Raw genomic sequence first — 17176 nt, forward strand, 5'->3', positions numbered from 1 at the left:
TCATCCTTGACTCTACACTGGACACATCATTCTGGAGAGAAAACTCAATAAATCTAATTCCCCATAAAGGACTCTTACTATAGTACAGACTTCCCTCAACTTCTCCACAGAGGAGTTCTCATCCAACAGCCCAAAGTTCATGTTGTACATCAAGTACTACAAGGATAAGGACTTTTTCTCTGGAATCCTGGTGTTTGTCATTCCTTCTCACTATTTCATGGCATTCTTCAGCAGTTCTCTAGTGAATTGATACTTTTTTTTGTTTTTCTGTGGTTTGCTGGCACAGAGGATCTTACAAAGAAACAAAATAACAATATATGGGGAAGATATGGAATGGGTAGAGGCCCCGATCCCTACTGTTCAGTCCATTATATCCAAGGACTGAGTCTCACGATGCAGCTGATTGATTTCTGGGTCTGAGCTGAGGTCCAGCCCTTCTGTGATGAAGTAATGGGAGAGGATTTGAGGTCTCTAAGACCATTTAGTCTCTGGTAGTGTGGACCAATAAAGACTTGCAGTGGAGGTCTTAAGTTTGAGCTGTCAGGCCAGTCAGAGAAAGGACACAACTCTCTTGAAGTGAAGGGGACAATCTTTATTCTCAGAGGGTCGATGAAGGAGACTCATTTTTTGTTCATGGGAATCTCATGCCCTGATTAATAAACCGTGATACCCTTGGAGAAGTGCCCTCGTGTTTTTTTAATTGTTTAAACTCTGAATGCTATGCAAAAAAAAAAAAAAGTTGTATAAGTTGAACAAAGTCCTAATTCCTCCTAATAATTACTGTCCATCTAATCAAAGAGATGTTATAATGGAGAAGAGGATAAGTATTTCCCTTGCTCTCATACTCACAAGGAAACAAGGACATTTAACTAGTTCTCAATTTTTTTCCTCTCAAATATAGCCAATTAAATACTTGATTGGTTTTAAACATTATCCTTATAGTAGAATATTATACATTGTATTATATTATAATTTTATAATAGATTGTTATATCCTTTTGTATTATAATTCAATATTATAATATTACAATGAATATAATATATTGCAATTATACAAAAACCCTAACAAACTGATTTATCATTTTTCATAGGCATAGCAAAAAACCATCAGAATGAAATTTAATGCTTCAGAATTGATTTAGAACTGAAATTAAAATTCAGAAAACAATGCTTCCTATGATTAAAACACATTATCTGGGGGCAGCTGGGTGGCTCAGTGGATTGAGAGTCAGGCCCAGAGACAAGAGGTTCTGGGTTCAAACCTGGTCTCACACACTTCCTGGCCCTGTGACACTGGGCAAGTTATTTGACCCCCATTGCCTACCCTTACAACTCTTCTGCCTTGGAACCAATACACAGTGTTGATTCTAAGACAGAAGGTAAGGTTTTAAAATAAATACATACATACATACATAAAAACAAATAAATAAAATCAAAATGAACGAATAAGCCAAAAAATAAATAAATGAATAAATGGAACACATGATCAACCAGGCAGTTAAAATATATGATTTTTTCCAAATGTATATTTTCTTACCTTCTTAAAAATCTAGTTCATAATCTAGCATCCAGATTGTAGGAGAAGCAGCCTTTCCACATCATATCTTTACCAGCGTTTGCCAAATTTCCCCTTTTCATAAAAAATATTTTGAGTTTGAAACCTGAAGTGAAACTTATTATCATCTTTTCAAATTCCCTGTCAGAGAATTGCTTCCACTTTTTACCCCTTGGAATATTTAATCACATCTAAAACCCTTCATGAGGTCATCTAATATGAAGCAGTTCTTTTCCATGAAAGCACTAATAATAACAATGGAGAGAGGAAGATGGTTCAGTGTATTGACAGCCAGGCCCAGAGGGGTTCAGAGTTCACATCTGGCCTCAGATACTTGCAAGCTGTGTAACCCTGATTGAATCACTTCATATCAGTTGGATAGTCCTTACCACTCTTATTCTTTGGAATAAATACACAGTATTGATTCCAAGACAAAGGTAAGGGTTTAAAGAAGAAGCAGAATTAAAATTTATATACTGCCTGTCATATACAAAGCAGAGTATTAGACTTCTTAGGAGGTAATATTTCTGTATTATCCTTTAGACAAGTGAGACCATGAGGGTAAATTACAGAGCCTGCCTGAATCATTATATCTGCCATATAGTTCTTCCTAAAAAACTTTTAGCACTCCAAAAGAAAGAAAAAATCTCATTTCATCAGTGCTCAGTATCTAAATTCCTGCTTCCCTACAACATTATCCCTATTTCCTTTCAAAGAACTGGATGCATGTTTGTCACCAGCCTACTTCACATTCATCCTCCCTCCAGCTTCAGGAAGTAAAAGTCTTAAGCTACAATTTTACAGAGTAACCACAGAAAGTTTACCCCATACAAACTGTATCTGTCTTCCTTCATATCCAGCTCTGACCCTTCCCTTAACAATTACATCCTAAGTTGTTTATAGAAATAATCCTTTTACTCCACTAATCTTTGTATAACCTTTACCTTCAAGGCAGAAGAGTGGTGGGGGCTAGGCAAGTGGGCTTAAGGACCTTGTCCAGGGCTGCAAAGCTAGAAAGGGTCTGAGGGCAGATTTCAACCAGGACCTCCTGCCTCTTTGCCTGATTGACTCTCAATCCACTGAGTCACTGAGCTTCCTACCTTAACACCTGGCTTTGATTCCAAGTAGCAGGGTACTTACTGACCTCACTGCAGTCTGAAACTGGTATTTAGAATTTCCAGTTATTTAGAAAACTCTCCTCTCTTCTTCCTCCCTCCCTCCTCTCCTCCCATTCCCCTCTCAATCTCTTGTCTCAATCTCAATCTCTCTCTGTTTCATTCTTCTGCCTCTTTCTCTTCCCCTCTTTCCTTTTTATTTCTTTGTCTCTTATCTTTCTCTTTCTCTCCTTTCTTTCTGTCTTTTATGTTTATCTCCCTTTCTCTGCATTCTCTTTTAACTTTTTCTCTGTGTAATGCAGGATTTCTTGCATTTGCAGTATTACTCTAGGCAATCCTGTCAGTTAGCAGAATGGAACTCTGGCCTGGCAGGTGCCATCCCAGGAGCTGACAGTTGGGCTGTGACTATGTAAAACCCTGCAAACCCAACCTTGGGTTCTGATTTCCTTGACCTCACCCAGACACCCAGCTACCCCTGACTTCCCCTTGGGGACCCTGGGAGGTGAAGGGAGGTGGGTTGTAGAACATGGGCAGGACTTAGGTTAGAGTAGCCTAGTGGTTAGGGACATCCCTAGACCAGATCAACAAATTCATCTATTTAGCTGGTGGATCAAATAACATCAGGGCAGTGTCAAATTATCACTGGCTGAGGGCGGTTCCCTCAGCCTGATCTTACCTTCTAGGTCCATTGCCAACACTTGCCAGTTGCTCCTAGCAACAGCTTCACAAGACCTTGAACCCTCTTACCTCAGTTTTCCCTTTCCAGTTTAAAATGAATCCCTTAGCCTAATCTGTGAGTTCCTGTAATTCCTTCAACATCACCTAGGCTAAAGAGACTGAGGAGAGGAGAGAATATTAATAAGTTGAGGTTACTCTGAAATGGAAGCCAAGCCTCCATTGTAACCAGGAAGTTGAGTCCTATCTCCTGCTGGGTTCTGCTCTCACCCAATAGGAAAGCAGTTACTTCAGAAGGTAGGGGCCACCCACTCAACACCTTAAATGAGCCTACAGCTAGCAGTGGAGATTGACTGGGCACTGAGGCTGAGGCTGCTCATCACTGATAGCTCCAAATCTCCTGCTAGTTTAGTTTCATGCTCCCAGGCCCCTGGTGACTCACATTTGCCAACATCAACATATTATCCACTACATTATTACCCATTACATCCGTCCTGGTCTTTATCTCTCTTTCTCTCTTGACTTTCTCTCTGTCTCTTCTTTCTCTCCATTCTCCGTCTCTGTCTTTCTTCCTCCCTCCCTGTCTCCACCTCCTCCAGGGATTTTAGCCAGAGGGTAAAATATCTTTTCTTAAATTAATCAAAACTGGGCAGACAAGTATCCACCTGGCAGTCCTGCCCATACTTTTGGCTCCCTGAGACTCTGCCATGCTACTTAGTGTCCATCTCTCTTAAATCACTAATAGAGGGAAGCCTCAGGAAATCATCACTTCACTCTCCACTCTCAGGACATTTCTGCCACTCAACCTTCCCAGCCCAGTCCTGGTTTTGGCTTCCTTTACTATCCCAGTCCTTTCTCTTCTCCAGTTCAGCCAACAACTAATAAGATCAAATCACTGTTCCTGTACCTGAATGCTGGATGTTAGTCTGTGCCCTGAGGCCCCCCTCTCCAGTCCAGGAATTTTCCCAGGCAAAAGTCCCCTCAATGTCCACTATTCTCCTTTGGAAGTTCAGCTGCTGGAGCCCAGAGAATGTCTTTATTTTAGTATTGATGTTCTCTAGGCTGTTTGTATTTTCCTTAGTTCTGGCCTGGGTACAAGGAAGAATTTCTTAAATGATTTCTATGCAAAAAATGTCAAACCCCATTCCCCATCCTCTACCAGCTGCCTCCTCATTCCCACCCCTCTCAATCTTCCCGCCCCAACCTCATAGGTTTGGATCCTCAGAAATGGTCAGATAGGAAGTAGCTGATCCAGGATCTCCTCTGCTGAGAGAGGAAAGGAGGTGACTGGTAGTCCTGAAGGCCGGGCATATACTTCCCTCCTGTTCCCCACGAGGAATACTCAGAGCACCTGGATTCAGATTCTGGCTTTGACATGTGTTTGTCTCTTCTTGAGCCTCAGTGTGTTTTTCTGTCAAACAAAAGAGCCGGCCCAGGTGCTATGGACCGACCTTTCCGGGTGCAATTCAATGACCCCAGGAGATGGCCAGTGTCCTCACACACAAACACACAAACACATGTGCACTCTCATGCTCATTATATATTTGGGAACCAGCATGGTGCAAAAGGAAGCAAGTTCAACGGGCTTAGACTACTTAGTCCTGGGTTCAAATTCTGTCTCTGCCTCTTATGATTGCCTAAATTAGAGGTGGCAGGATGGCAGGAGGGATCCTACACAGAACAGGCTTGGCTAACTTAATGCTCTTTCACTAACATTTGATGGTTTTATTCACATAAAATGAGGATCAATCCCTGTTGCTCTAGCAAGAGTAGGTTTGAGAGCACAGGACCTTCATGGGAAGCCCTGGAAGAAAAGGGAAATGTGGATGGAATCAAGATCTGAGGTGGAATCACACCTGAGACACTTGGTGGTTGTGTGACCCTGGAGAAGTCACTGCATCTCTGCCTTACCTTCCCCTTCTGTAAAATGCAGCATCAACCCAGTAAGGTGCTTGTGATGAATCTCTGAGGGCCATAGAAATGCTGGCTGTGATGAATTCCTTTCCTGTGGAATGAGGGATACAAAAATACTGCCTGAAACCCAGGGAGAAGAGAGATTGAGAGAAGTTGGCTCCAGAAGGAGGGAGTGGACAGAGGTCCAAGCTGGGCAGGCTGCTTAGGACCAGGAAGGACCAGATTCCCAGGCAGTGACCAGCCCCCTGGGGTCAGGGACCAGAGAGCCCAGATCTTGCTCAGGCAGTTTAACAGAGAGTTTGAGGAGCTCCTTATTTAGCCCTTCCCTGGAGACCCCAAGACACCCCGAACTGGTGAATGTCTGATGAGGAGATGGTCCAGCCAAGCCTCAGCCCTTGCACACACACAGAGGGACACAGGAAGGTTCCCTCTCAGGTCTGAAAGTACTCTTTGCCCCCTTCACTAATTCACCAAATTCTGCCAAAGAGGAAGAAGTTCTTTGGGATGCTTAAGGCAAAGGAAGTGCAAAAAGCCAAAGAATAGATGGAATCTCAGAGCGGGATCTGACAGAGAAATACACAGTAATTGTTCCTAAAATACAGGAATTGGGGCTTTCCCAGGCCAGGGCCCTGCTATTAGCATCAATACGGCACAAGGACCAGCCTGTCTGCCTCCGTTTGGTCCTCCCTGAGATGAGGAGGTCGGGCTCAGGGGCTTCTTGGGTCCCTTCTCACCCGAGATCTGAGCTCTCCTCCGAAATGCTTCCGTGTTTCTTTCCATGGCCGCCTCCTATATCACAGGAAGGAGGCCGAGGAGGATCAGAGCTAAAACTGTCAGAAAGGAAACTAAAAGGACCAGCTGCAGCCGGGAAGACTGGGGAGAACTTGGTGCGTGGCCCCTCCTCCACCAGGACTCCAAACCTAGAGGTCCAAGAAGTAAGACTCCATTTCCCAGAATGCCTCTTGGATGACATCCTCCAAGCCTTGGCAATCCCATCCTGGAAGACTCCATTTCCCAGAATGCACAGATCTGACTTCGCCCAAGTCTTGCCACCTCCCCCAGTGCGGTCCCAGGGCATGCTGGGAATCTCTTGAAAGCGGTTTGTGCACCTGGAGTGCTCACAAGTTTGGGTTTTGGCTTTTGTCTTGAGAGGGGCGGGGGAGGTGCTCAATGCAAAAGTTGCAGCCGGGGCTTCCGCAGTGGAAACTTTTTGCTCACCAATTCCTGGGGAGGGAGAAGACCCGGGTGGACCAGTTGCGGGTAACTGAGCCTTGGGAGTCTGGGTATCGGGTGGAGGAAGGGGGAAATTCCATGTAAGTGCAACCAGAGGCGGGGCGGGGCGGTGTGTGTGGTGGGGGAGGTGGAGATCTCTGTGTCTCTGAGTCTGTTGATCGCTTTAAAGGACCGTAGAAAAGGGACAAATAGAAAAGTGTCGGTGTCAGGCGGGCGGGTATCTGTCAGAACCGTGACTCTTGGCGGGGCTTTGCCCTCCCGCAGAGGAGAGAGTGGGCTCCCTCTTTTCGACCACCACCACCCCGCGAACAGAAGCTAGGAGGCGGCTGGGGAATAGGGGTACGGTCACTGGATGGCTGCGGGGGGAGCAGTTGTAGTCACAGGATGGGGGCGGGGCTGGTCCTGTCCTTCCCCAAAATCCAAGGGGAGAAGCAGNAGGATGGGGGGGAGGGGCGGGGCTGGTCCTGTCCTTCCCCAAAATCCAAGGGGAGAAGCAGCCTACATGAGCCTGGTTGGAGTGGGGGTGGATGCCGGTGCCCACCGGCCTCGGAAGGAGCTCTGATCTCTGGCACAGAACTAATGCCAAAATGTTTTCCCCCAAACCCCACCTGATGCCAGCGTCTTCTGCCCCCCCATTACCCAGCAACCTCTTCTAGGAGTCTCTCAATCCACCCTGTGCACCCAAAGCAGTTTCTGAATGGAATGAAGCCAAAGAGAGCAGCAGAGGGGGTGGGGAGGCTTCTTCCTGGCCAGTCCAAGGTCCTTTCCAAGCCTGAAGCTTCCTGGGCCCCCCCCCCCCCCCCCTTGAGGAGAGTCTCCTCTGAGGCCAGGGGAAGGGCCTGGGAGCTCCTCTGAGCCCTCCCCCTCTCTAATTCCCCACAGGTGTACACAGAGGAAGTCTCCCCACCTTGGAGCTCCCACCCCCTGAAGGACCACAGTCTGACCCAAGGAGAGACCCTGGAGTTAGAGAGAATGGCCCCCGGGATCCAGAGGCCCCCATCCCAGGTGAGTGCAGTCCATCCTCAGCCCTTTCACCCTCTTTCAAGGTGGAATCCAGCAGAACTAAGACCTCTGTCTTTCTCAGGCCTCCAGAGGTGCCATCACTGCTTGCTATCAGTGTGACCTCAGAGGTCACCCACAATCCCCAAATGTGTTCTGGCAGTTTTCTAGGGCCTCTGTAGCCTGGCCTAGTAAACCAACCCAGGTTCCAGACAGGCCCCCAAGTGCAGTCATTTATTCATCCACCCTCTAGTGTGACATACTCCATTAGAGGGTGACAGCCCTGTATCCCACCATTCCAGAGATGGCCCAGGGACAGTCGCTGCTTCAGTCAGTCAGGCCTGCCAGGGAGGCTTTGTAAGAAGGTTGGGGTGAGATCAGGTGAGGGCACAGACAGGAAAAGGTGTTTTTTTAGTAGAAGACAAAGGTTGGGAATTCCAGGGGAGGACTAAAAGGTCTGCTTTTTAAATATTATTAAACTATTAGGAACTTAGAGTGCATTTAATTTACAGAAATTTTACAACTTTCCTTTTCCTATTAAAATAATTTACCTTGAACCTAACAGGATTATCTAACCTGTTGCTTTCTCAATATTTTTCATTTTGATTACTTTATTTTTTTGTTTTTTAACTTAAAAATGTATTTTAAATGTTTTTCCATGTTTATATGATTCATATTCTCTCCCGCCCCTCTTCCCTTCCTTCTCATATAGGTGACAAGCAGTTCCACTATGTTGTACATGTATTATTGCTCAAAACATATTATTCATATTTGGAATAGAGTGATCTTTTTTCAAATTAATTAGTTAATTTGATGTTTTCCCTCCATGTTTATATGATTCAGTTTCTTTCCCTCCCTTCTTTCCTTCCTCCTCCCAGGGCCAAGGAGCAATTCCACTGAGTTTTACAAATGTTGTGACTTGATACCTATTTCCATATTATTCATTTTTGCTATAAAATAATTTTTAAGGCCTAAACCCCAAATCACATAACCATATATATGTGATAGATGATGTCATATATTTTGCTTTTCATTTCTACTCCCATAGTTCTTTCTCTCATATGGTATTCTTTTATATAAGTCCTTCCGGAGTGTCCTGGCTTGTTACATTGCTACTAGTAGCAAAGTCCATTACAATGGATTTTTTCCACAGTGTTTTACTTTCTGAGTACAGTGTTCTTCTGGTTCTTCTGATTTCACTCTGCATCAGTTCATTGAGGTTCTCCCAGTTTATATGGAAAGCCTCCACATCATCATTCCTTAGAGCACAATAGTATTCCATCACTATCATATACCAAAATTTGTTCAGCCATTTCCCAATGAAGGGACACCCCCTCATTTTCCAATTTTTTGCTACCACAAAAAGCACAGCTATAAATATTTTTTGTACAAGTAATTGTCATTATTACATCTTTGGGATACAAACCCAGTAGTGTTATAGATGGATCAGAGGGTATGCAGTCTTTTAAAGCCCTTTGGGCATAATTCTACACTGCCTTCCTGATGGTTGGATCAATTCACAACTCTACCAACAGTATATTAGTGTCCCAATTTTACCACATCTTCTCCAACCTTTATTATTTTCTTTTACTGTCATATTGGCCAATCTACTAGGTATGAGATGGTACCCCAGAATTGTTTTGATTTGTACTTTCATTAGGAGAGATTTAGAAAACTTTTTTATTTGAAATTTGAAATTTAATTAATTTAAAATATTTTTCCGTGGTTACATGATTCATATTCTTTCTCTCCCCTCCTTCCACCCCTCTCCTGTAGCCAATGAGCAATTCCATTGGGTTTTAGATGTTTTATTGATCAAGACCTATTTCCATATTATTACTTTTTGCATTAGGGTGATCTCTTGGAGTCTACATCCCCAGGCATATCCCCATCAACCCATGTGATCAAGCAGTTTTTTTTCTTCTGTGTTTCTACTCCCACCATTCTTTCTCTGGGTGTGGAGAGTGTTCTTTTTCATAAGCCCCTAAGAATTGGCTCAGATCATTGTATTGCTGCTAGTAGAGAAGTCCATTACATTCAATTGTGCCACAGTGTATCCATCTCTGTGTATAATATTCTCCTGGTTCTGCTCCTTTCACTCTGCATCAATTCCTGGAGATCATTCTAGTTCACATGGAATACCTCCAGTTCATCATTCCTTTGAGCACACTAGAATTCCATCACCAACAAATACCACAATTTGTTCAGACATTCCCCAATTGAAGGGCATACCCTCGCTTTCCAGTTTTTTGCCACCACAAAGAGTACAGCTATAAATATTTTTGTACAAGTCTTTTTCTTTATTATGTCTTTGGAGTATAAACCCAGCAATGGAATGGCTGGATCAAAAGGCAGATAGTCTTTTAAAGCCCTTTGGGCATAGTTCCAAATTGCCATCCAGAATGGTTGGACCAATTCACAACTCCATCAGCAATGCATTAATGTCCCAATTTTGCCACATCCCCTCCAACATTTATTACTTTCCTTTGCTGTCATTTTAGCCAATCTGCTAGGTGTGAGGTGGTACCTCAGAGTTGTTTTGATTTGCATTTCTCTAATTATAAGAGAGTTAGAACACTTTTTCAAGTGATTATTGATTGTTTTGATTTCTTTATCTGAAAGTTGCCTATTCATGTTCCTTGACCATTTGCCAATTGGAGAATGGCTTGATTTCTTGTACACTTCTTTCCTTATATATTTGGGAAATTAAACCTTTGTCAGAGAGTTTTGTTATAAAATTCTTTTCCTTCTAATTTTGATTGCATTGGTGGTTTTTTTTTTTTTACAAACCCTTTTTAGTTTAATCAAAATGATTCATTTTACATTTTGTAATGTTCACTATCTCTTATTTGGTCTTAAATTCCTTCATTTTGCATAGATCTGTCAGGTATACTATTCTATGTTCTCATTTATTTATTTACTCTTTATATTTAAGTCTTTTATCCATTTTGAATTTATCTTGGTATAGGGGGTGTGACATGTTGATCTCAACCTAATTTTTCCCAAACTGTATTCCAGTTTTGCCAGCAGTTTTTGTCAAGTATTTATTGTCTCAAAAGCTGGAATCTTTGGGTTTATGGAACACTAGCTTACTGAGGTCATTTATCCCAAGACTATTTCATTGATTGACTGATCCTTTTTTCTCTTAGCCAGTATTAGATTGTTTTGATGATCACTACCTCATAGTACGGTTTAAGATCTGGTACTTAGGCCAACATTCTTCACATTTTTTCATTAGTTTCCTTGGTATGCTTGATCTTTTATTCTTCAAAATGAACTTTGTTATAATTTTTTCTAATTCTATTAAAAAGTTACTTGAAAACTTTGAGAATGCTTGAAAACTTGAAAAATAGATTTGGCACTGAATAAGTAAATTAATTTCAGTAAGAACATTATTTGTATTATGTTAGTTTATCCTACCATTGAGTAATCCATGTTTTTCCAGTTCTTTAGATCTCATTTTAATTGTGTGAAAAGTATTTTGTAGTTGTTTTCAAATAATTCCTGTGTTTCTCTTGGTAAATAAATTCCTGAATATTTTATACTGCTTAGAGTGATTTTAAAAGGAGTTTCTCATTCTAACTCCTGCAGCTGAGTGTTGTTGAAATTATATACAAATGTTGATGATTTATGTGGGTTTATTATGTACCCTGAAATTTTGCTAAAGTAGTTAATATTTCCACTAGCTTTTTAGTTGATCTTCCAGGATTCTTTTAGTATACCATCATATCTGCAAAGAATGATGGTTTAGTTTCCTCGTTGCCTACTTTAATTTCTTTTTCTTTGCTAATGACTACCTCTAGTGTTTCTGGCGAATATCAAATAATAAAGGTGATAATGGGCATCCTTACTTTCACTTTTGATTTTATTGGGAAAGCCTCAAACTTGTTCCCATTGCAGATGATACTTGCTGACGGTTTTAAATATATATTGTTTATTAATTTAAGGAATGCCTCAGCTATTCCTATATTTTCTAGTGTTTTCAATAGGAGTGGGTATTTTATTTTGTCAAAGGCTTTTTCTGCATCTATTGAGATAATCGTGTGATTTCTATTGGTTTGGTTATTGAGATGGTCAATTCTTTGGATGGTTTTCCTAAAATTAAACCATCCTTGCATTCCTGATACAAATCCCACCTGGTCATAGTGAATAATCCTTGTGATGACATAGTGTAGTCTCTTTGCTAATATTTTATTAAACGTTTTTCCATCTATGTTCACAAAGGATATTTGTAGTATACAGAATTGGGGGGATATAGTTTTTTCTAGCTTTGGCTGAGTTCCAAAAGCAGTTGGGCTTTTAGAATCTTGAGGAGAGAGGCAGTTGACTGGATCTTCCGTGGAGGGAGGAAGTCAATGAGCGAGCTCTTAGATTATCTAGCTTCAATATTGAAATTTAGCCTAGCATTGATATATTTACTTAAGAAATTATTATTTTAGATAGACCCTTTATATCTTCCTTTCCCAATACCATCTTGCCTTCCCTCCCTTACCTTAGTGGCCCTGGAGTTTATAAGGAGAGAAATTAGAGGGGAGTTAAATCTGTGAAGAGTTATCTAATTGACAGCATTATTTATAATTTAATCAAATCAACATTTATTCCTTTAGATAGCATTTTGTAAAACTGAGTTTAAGGCAGGTCCTTATTCAGATTCATCTTCACTTCCCTTCCCCGACCTGAGATTCCTGAGATAACTGATAGGGCTTTCCTTTAATCCACCTTCCTAACAACATCCTTCAAATAAATAAACCCTTTGTGTTTCAATAGTCCTATTTAGTGTAATTTGTCTATTAGTTAACAAGAGGGAAGAAGAGGGAAAGAGACAACATACTCTGGGCTTAGAGGGTAGCTGGAGCATCCATCTTGAAGGAAGGTGTTACTTCAAAATAGGTCCCTTCCTGTGAAATTAACTAAAGCCCGTTTGTTAATTTCTGTCTAGTCTATTTCCCTTAGCTTGTATTTGAGTCTAAGTCCCAGCCTGAAAGCCTGCTGTGTTAATCTGTTTAGTTTAGCTTCTTTCTCCCAAGAAGATCTCTGTTTCCCTTCTGTGTTATACTCCTGACTTCAGTCCTATTATACCTTGAATCTCCTTTAATCCCAGCCTACCTGTAACCGAGATTACCCACTTACCAAGTCTCCAATCATCCTCCTTTCAATTCCCTTATCCCAAACACCTTTCCTCAAATTACCCCCATAACAATATTGCTCTGTCATTTCTTTCTCGTTTTCTGGTGTGCCTGGCTTTGGAATTAGTACCTTATTTTTGTCATGAAAAGAATTTGGTGAGATTTCATTTTTGCTTATTTTGTCAAATAATTTGTATAGTATTGGGGTTAGTTGTTCTTTAAATGTTTGATAGAATTCCCTTGTGAATCCATGTGGCCCCGGGGATTTTTTCTTAGGGAGTTCCTTGATGGTTTGTTCAATTTCTTTTTCTGAGATGGTATTATTTAAGTATTCTATTTCCTCTTTTGTTAATCTAGGCAATTTATACTTTTGTAAACATTTACCCATTTCACCTAGATTGTCATATTTGTTGCTATGTAGTTGGGCAAAGTACCTCTTAATCGTTACCTAAAATTCTTCTTCTTCCAAGGTGAGATCACCCTTGTGGGGAAAATTCTATGAGCAGAAACACTAATAAGAGAATCAAAATCTTCAAGCAAAAAAGAAATAGGTTTATTGTGAGAGGGCTGGTCTCACAGTAAAGCCGGACTCTGGTGAAGACCAAGACCAAAGACTCCGAGCCTGAGCAATGACCTTTTTTTATGCACAGAAATCTGATGACACAGTGTCAGATGAAAGAAAGTTTATTATTATCATTTATTTATTTATAAGAAAAATTTTCTGTGGTTACATGATTTATGTTCTTACTTTCCCCTTCACCCTCACAACACCCCCCCAGCACATTTCCACTGGTTTTAACATGTGTGATCAATCAAGACCTATTTCCATATTATCGATAGTTACATTGGTGTGGTAGTTTCGAGTCTACATCCCCAATCATGTCCGCATCAACCCATGTGTTCAAGCACTTGTTTTTCTTCTGTTTTTCCACTCCTGTAGTTCTTCCTCTGAATGTGGATAGTGTTCTTTTCCATAAATCCCTCAGAATTGTCCTGGGTCATTGCATTGCTGCTAGTACACAAGTCCATTACATTCTATTTTACCACAGTGTATCAGTCTCTGTGTACAGTGTTCTTTTGGCTCTGCTCCTTTCACTCTGCATCAATTCCTGGAGATCTTTCCAGTTCACATGGAATTCCTCCAATGAAAGAAAGTTTAAAATAGAATGAACATAAATCTTCCACATCAGCAGGTCATAATAAGCAAGTGCTGAATAAGTGGGAAACACAGGAATCCTCACTCTGGGTGGTCACTAATGTCTGTTATTATGATGAACTCTGTCTCCTCTCAGGGGGCTGAGAAAGAAGGCTAAAGTCAGGGGTGTCACACAGTGGTTTAGGTGGCAGCTTGTGTAACATGTACAACCCAAATAAAGTTTGGTGATTAAAAAAGGAAAGACACACCCAGAAAAAAGCTGCAACAGGTTGTGTGTTGGAGCTGTGAAAAGACACTTGTTTCATGCATTATCCAAACATTCTGAAAAGGAGGAAGAAACAAACTTCCATGGAAAGGTTTTTGTTGAAATGGCCTCTATGACCTAGTACATGGTCAGTATTTGTGTATATACCATGCATTGCTGAAAAGAAGGCATATTCCTTTTTATCCCTATTCAATTTTTTCCAAATATCTATTGGCTCAGATTTTTCTAACATTTCATTCACTTCCCTTACTTCTTATTCATTTTTTGGTTGAATTTATCAAATGCCATAGGGGAAGGTTGAGGTCCTCCACTAATATGGTTTACTATCTATTTACTCATTAAACTCCTTTTGTTTCTCCTTTTTTAAAATTGGATGCTATACCATTAGGTGCATATATGTTGAGTACTGATTTTCCTTTTTTAATTTTCTTTTTTTTTTTTTTAAGCTCTTTAAGGACTGGGCAATGGGGGTTAAGTGACTTGTCCAGAGTCACACAATTAGGTAATGTCAGCATCCAGATTTGAACCCAGGACCTCCCCTATCTAGGCCTGGCTCTCAATCCACTGAGCTACACAGTTGCCCCGTGTTTCTTAATTTTTTTTTTTATTAAGGTGTAATTGCCTTATCTCTTTTAGTAAAATCTGTTTTTACTTTAGTTTTGTCTGAAATCATGACTGATACTTCTGCCTTCTTTGTCTTATGTAGCCCAATAGATTCTGCTCTAGTCTCCTACCTTTATCCTGAGTGTATCTCCCTGCCTCAAGTGTGTTTCTTATAGACAACATATGGTGGGATTCTGTCTTTTAATTCATTCTGCTCTCTGCTTCCTTTTTATGGGTGAGTTCAACCCATTCACATTCATAGTCATGCTTATGTCTGTTTATTCCCTTCCATTTTGTCTTCCTCCTTTTACTCTTCCTCCCACCCGCATTTCACTTTTAGTTAGTCTCCCCCCTTTTCCCTCCCTTCTATTACTCCCCTCCCCTATCACCCACCCCTGTTTCTTACCTTCTACTTCTCTGTAGGGCAAGAGACAGTTCTGTCCCCCAATGGTCTGCCTGTTCTTCCCTCTCTGACCCAGTTCCAGGGAGAAGGAGGTTTAAGAATTACGTGTCTCCAACCTCTTCCTACCTTCCATTGTTCTAGTCTTCTCCCCTTCCAGTGCAGGTGCTTCTTTATGTGATAGATTTTATCCCCTTTTTACCTTGTTTCCCATTTCTCTTAATTTTATCCTTTTTTCACCCCTTGTTTTTTATATATATTTTTGGCATATCATCCCAAATAGCTTCCCCTGCACCTTCTGTGTGGACCTCTAGCTGCTATGATAATGATAACACCTTTTAAGGCTTACAGATATCCTCTTTCCATTTAGGCATATTTGCCATTTGACCATTTTGAAGCTCTTCCATTTTCTCTATTACTTACGTGTAAAGGGAAGTCCCTCCCCCAGAAATCACGTGTGTCCCCCAGAGCGCTCCAGCCAGAAGTCACCAGAGAAGGGAGCTGGGCACAGTAACCTGGAAAGGAAAGGCGACTGACCGTGGCTAAAGGAGGAGGTTTAAGAAGGGCTTCCAGGAAGTGACAGGACAATGGCTGAGAGAGCCCTGAGAGCTCACGTGGCTAGTTTGAGAAGAGACTTCCACGTATGTCTGTCTGTCTGTCCTCTCATTCATGTAGATATTAATCACGTCTGCAGAGTCAGGACCCGAGTTTTAGCTTAGCTTGAGCTGACAGCAACCACTAGAAGCTGGAGAAGAATCCTCCCTTTTTATAAGCCTTTTTAGTTCTAGAACAGAGAACAGAGCAGGTCAGTCTCTCCGTTTGTCCTGTTGCTGCTGCTGTTCCTGCCCCTGCTCTGCCCACTGCCCAGCTTGGGATAAGATTGGCCTCCCGTGGCCCAGCCTTGGCTTAGGTGAGGGGGAGTGTTGGAGAGAGGAGCAGCCTAGAGCTCCACGCCGGCATCTATGGGGGCAGCCCCGGTCCTGGCTGTGAGGGTCCTGCTGGCTCGTGGCGCCTGCGCACAGCCCAGCTCTAGTCTGAGTGGTGACAGCCGGCCATTGCCGGTGCTGCGAGCTACGGGCCGCCAGCCAGTTATTCCTCAGTCTGCCTCTTACCATCTTCTCCTGAACCATGTTCCCCAGGTTTGCATAGTTGCAGGGCTTGGCTTAGATCCTTTGTTTTTCATAAAGTTTTAAAAAATTAGTGTTGAATTGTGATATTTTGGTGGAATAAATTTCCCTTTAGCTGGCCAAGGCCAAAACTCCAGACTTGCTGTGCCCTTCTCGGGAGGTTATGATAACAAAAGAAATGTATTTGTAGATAATAAGAAAGAATATAAAAAAACAAACTTGCTTATGAAATGTTATTTACTTTCAAGGGCAGGTGAAGATGCTGGCAGAAAAGATTTCCATTTCCTGCACTATCTTCACATAACTTACTCTCTACACATGTAATACTACATTTAAATGCAAAATTCACCTTACACATTACTTGTGATAGGTAAATATTGCTAAATTTCATTGCTATTTTTTTACTTATCATTTTTTTAATTAAATTTTGGCTGTTTTGCCACACTTTCCTAGATTTCCCTTAGAAACTGTTTCAACAAAAACCTTTCCAAGGAAGTTTGTTTCTTCCTCCTTTTCAGAATGTTTTGATAATGTGCAAAACAAGGGTCATTACACAGCTCCAATACAGGACTTGTTGTAGTTTTTTCTGGGTGTGTCTTTTGAGTAAACTGTTTAATTTTTTTCCCAAATCCTCAAGGTTTCCTTAATCTCACTTATACTGATTACTCCATCCACCTTGGGCTCCTCCCATAGGGAGAAGCTTATGGTTCAAATTTTCATTTGAGTTAAAGCAAAATATCCTGATTGTGACTGCTGGTATCTCAAATTGCTTAAGGTGCTCGAGTATAAAGGCACTGCTATATGTGTTTAGATTAGTGATGGGCAAACTACCCCCAGGCCAGATGCAGCTGCCTGAAATGTGCTATCTGAGTCTGACATTATTCCTAATCTGATGAATACAATGAGTAGAATACAATACAATGAAACTTTGAAAGAGTTGCTTTAGAAACAGACTGACAGATGAGCATTTCCTTTCCTTTGGCCCCCTCTTTAAAAAGTTTGCCCTTTA

At 41.5% G+C, this 17176-nt stretch overlaps 1 protein-coding gene and 1 pseudogene across 2 annotated transcripts in view; both read left to right on the forward strand.

Annotated features, from left to right (window-relative positions):
- Positions 1 to 17176, forward strand: part of LOC123240731 — a 139440-nt pseudogene that overhangs the window by 14822 nt on the left and 107442 nt on the right.
- The window catches only part of LOC123239860 (zinc finger protein 69 homolog), a 13098-nt gene continuing 2316 nt past the window's right edge, over positions 6395 to 17176 (forward strand). The window contains exons 1-3 of one of the 2 annotated variants that reach the window (XM_044667177.1): positions 6395 to 6518; positions 7374 to 7496; positions 13087 to 13147. In XM_044667177.1, coding sequence (XP_044523112.1) covers positions 6429 to 6518; positions 7374 to 7496; positions 13087 to 13131 — 258 coding nt within the window. In that variant the 5' untranslated portion in view covers positions 6395 to 6428 and the 3' untranslated portion in view covers positions 13132 to 13147. Of the gene's footprint in view, positions 6519 to 7373; positions 7497 to 13086; positions 13148 to 17176 lie in introns of those variants that run through there. The other variant, XM_044667176.1, reaches the window with a different exon arrangement.

The sequence above is a fragment of the Gracilinanus agilis genome, chromosome 3, assembly GCF_016433145.1.
Source record: "Gracilinanus agilis isolate LMUSP501 chromosome 3, AgileGrace, whole genome shotgun sequence".
NCBI lineage: Eukaryota > Metazoa > Chordata > Mammalia > Didelphimorphia > Didelphidae > Gracilinanus > Gracilinanus agilis.